General features: G+C 50.0%; 1 protein-coding gene across 1 annotated transcript in view; it reads right to left on the bottom strand.

Moving 5' to 3' along the window:
* The window catches only part of ABCA12 (ATP binding cassette subfamily A member 12), a 164,717-nt gene extending 162,341 nt beyond the window's left edge, over positions 1-2,376 (bottom strand). The window contains exon 1 of the mRNA XM_019523394.1: positions 1,999-2,376. Within this exon, the coding sequence (XP_019378939.1) occupies positions 1,999-2,067 (69 nt within the window). The 5' untranslated portion in view covers positions 2,068-2,376. The remainder of the gene's footprint in view (positions 1-1,998) is intronic.
* Positions 2,377-2,588: the final 212 nt, after the last annotated feature.

The following is a 2,588-nucleotide window of genomic DNA, read 5'->3' as shown; positions in this document are numbered from 1 at the left end:
AGCCTGTCTGCCCCCCCCCCCCCCCAGGGGCACTGGACAGGGTCTCCAGGGAGACTAGCTGGGACCCACACAGGCAGGGCACATAGCCAGGCAGCTGGGATAGGGCCATGGGTAGACAGGGAGCAACATCCATAAGTGGGCCAGGAGGTCAGGGCCAGGGATCTGGATTGGAATTGACATCACAGGGCTGGGTCCTGGCCCTGGGCCCAGACCAGAGCCGCAATCCTCTGGATGGGCAAGTGGGACAAGAGCAGGGCTAGAATCGGGATCACAGGGTGCTGATGGTGCAGGGCTGGAACAGAGCCATGATCAGCAGCACATCCCTGCAGCAGCCACTGGTTCTGTAGGAAGGGGCACGTGGGGAGTCTATCACAGCTCTGCCTCAGGCCCCGGCCCTGCACTGTCACCACCCTGCAATCCCAATCCCCAGCCCCACCTGCCCATCCTGCTCCCAGACGCAGATCCCTGCCCACACACAGCCATTTCCCACCTGCCTGGCTACATGCCCTGCCCATGCAGGTCCCAGCCGGCCTCTATGATGGAGACCCCAGGATCGCTGGGTGGTGACAGTGTGGGGCTGGGGCCTAGGGTCCAGGGCAGAGCCTTGATTGCAGAGCCTTGACCCACACAGCCTTGACTGCAGAACCAGCGCCTGTCGCAGGGATGTGCTGGGAGCGGATCATGGCTCTGTTCCTGCCCCACACCACACTGTCAGTGCCCTGAGATCCCAATCCCAGCCCTGGCCCAGGCCCCACCTGCCTGTCCTGCTCACAGATTTTGCTCCCCACCCACACACAGCCCCATACCAGCTGCCCGGCTGCATGCGGGGGCCACTTAGGGAGTTTTGGTGAGCTGTAACAGGGGGTGGGGAGGGCAGTGCTGGCCTAGCCCACAACAGCTCACTAAAACTGTCTAAGTGGCCCTCTGACCAAAATAACTGCCCCCACCCCCCAATTCTATAATGGGATTTTTTCTGTCTTACTATTCAGAACATAAATTCTAGTTATCATTGATTCTAGTTATCATTTCTTCCCAGGCCCAGTCCTGAGAAGCAGTGAATCCCTGCAGCTCCCACTGATGTAAAAATGAGTCACAGGTGCTTCACATTTTTCAGGCTCCAGCCTGAGTCTTTCAGGATTGTTATCAATGGTAGAAACTCTATAGGGGAGGAAGGCAGAGAGTGATATAGACATTAAGTAAATTTGATAGTGACTCAGTCTACACTGCAACTCGCATATTAATCCCTCTATCATTCTCTCCCACCCTCCAGCAGTTTCTGCAACTATCGACTCCTGTTCAAGGCAGCATAGTTTAAAATTCATTAAATTTGGATTTCAAATAAAGAGATATTTACAACCTAGGTCCACCAACTTGAATGTATGCATATGATAATTACAGCATAATTAGCAATACCTTGCTGAATACTGGAAATCAACATTGGTACCGATTCAGGATGCCATCACCCAGCTAAGCAATAACACAACATCATCCACATTCATGGGGGTCTATTCCTAATGCAGTTGGATTTTGCCCTGCTCTCTGACTACTGCTGGGGATGGTTTATCCTGGGATGTAAAGAACTTTGTGAGAGGATCTGCCTGTGCTCTCCACCTTTGGAATGTGCTGGACTGCACCTAATATACTCCATTAAAAATAATTCTGTCTACAGGCTCTACAATGCTATTATCTTCCCCATCCATCCTTGACAAATGGCCTGATGAAGGTGGCCCCTGCATACCAACAGCCTGTTAACTTTAATATATGGGTGAAGAAGTCTGCTCAACTGGAACTGGTAACAGAGCTGACATTTTCATTGCCTGAATTAAGGAATTAAATGTGGCCATGATCCTACTTCAGGTTTCTGATGGCATGGCTCTTCATGAGCCCATGAAATCTCCCGGCTTCCATGGAACTCCACTTGCCTTCCAGGGTCTGTACTAGGAGATCCCCCAACAGCTACAGATTTCTCCTTCTTTTCTGTTCTATTTTCACACTCACCGATTGCCTCTTGACACTCAGCCAGTTTTTCCACAGCAAGATTCTCAGATGCTGGAAGAGTGATGCCATCCTTGGAAAAACCCAGGCAGAAGTAGACAAGACTTCTCTCTTTTTCCCCCCAGTCTCAGAAAGCAAAAACTGATGCTCTTACTCAGCCAAATGTCCAGTTTCTAACATGTGAGCCTCTCTCTTCTCCCCACAGCATAGTTTTGGAGCAGCCACCTTATCCTCTGGTGGCTACTGTATTCAATATAAATCTAGTTCCTTTCCTTACAGCAATAGCTCCTAGCAAATTTAACAGGTTATTCTTCTATTGACAAGGAGCCAGACAGAGCAGCCTGTCTCCACTTGTGTTAATTATAATATCCAGTCTCTCTCATCTCTGCTTTGTTCAAAACCTGAATAAGAAAATGTGTTGTCATTCCAAGAAGATGCTTTGGCTCAAGCAAAAGTTAATACACGCCGCCTCCTCCTCATGTTGAAACTACCTGCCTGCCCACACACAGCACCTGTAAAGGAGATGTCACAAAAATCTAGTAAGTAGGTGGCTTGCCAGATCAATATGGCCAGCAGTTTCTCTATCCTCCTAT

The sequence above is a fragment of the Gavialis gangeticus genome, unplaced genomic scaffold (genome assembly GCF_001723915.1).
Source record: "Gavialis gangeticus isolate Ggan-Ray unplaced genomic scaffold, GavGan_comp1, whole genome shotgun sequence".
NCBI lineage: Eukaryota > Metazoa > Chordata > Crocodylia > Gavialidae > Gavialis > Gavialis gangeticus.
The sequence above is the reverse complement of the archived record's forward strand: the minus strand, read 5'-3'. Positions and strand labels throughout refer to the sequence as shown.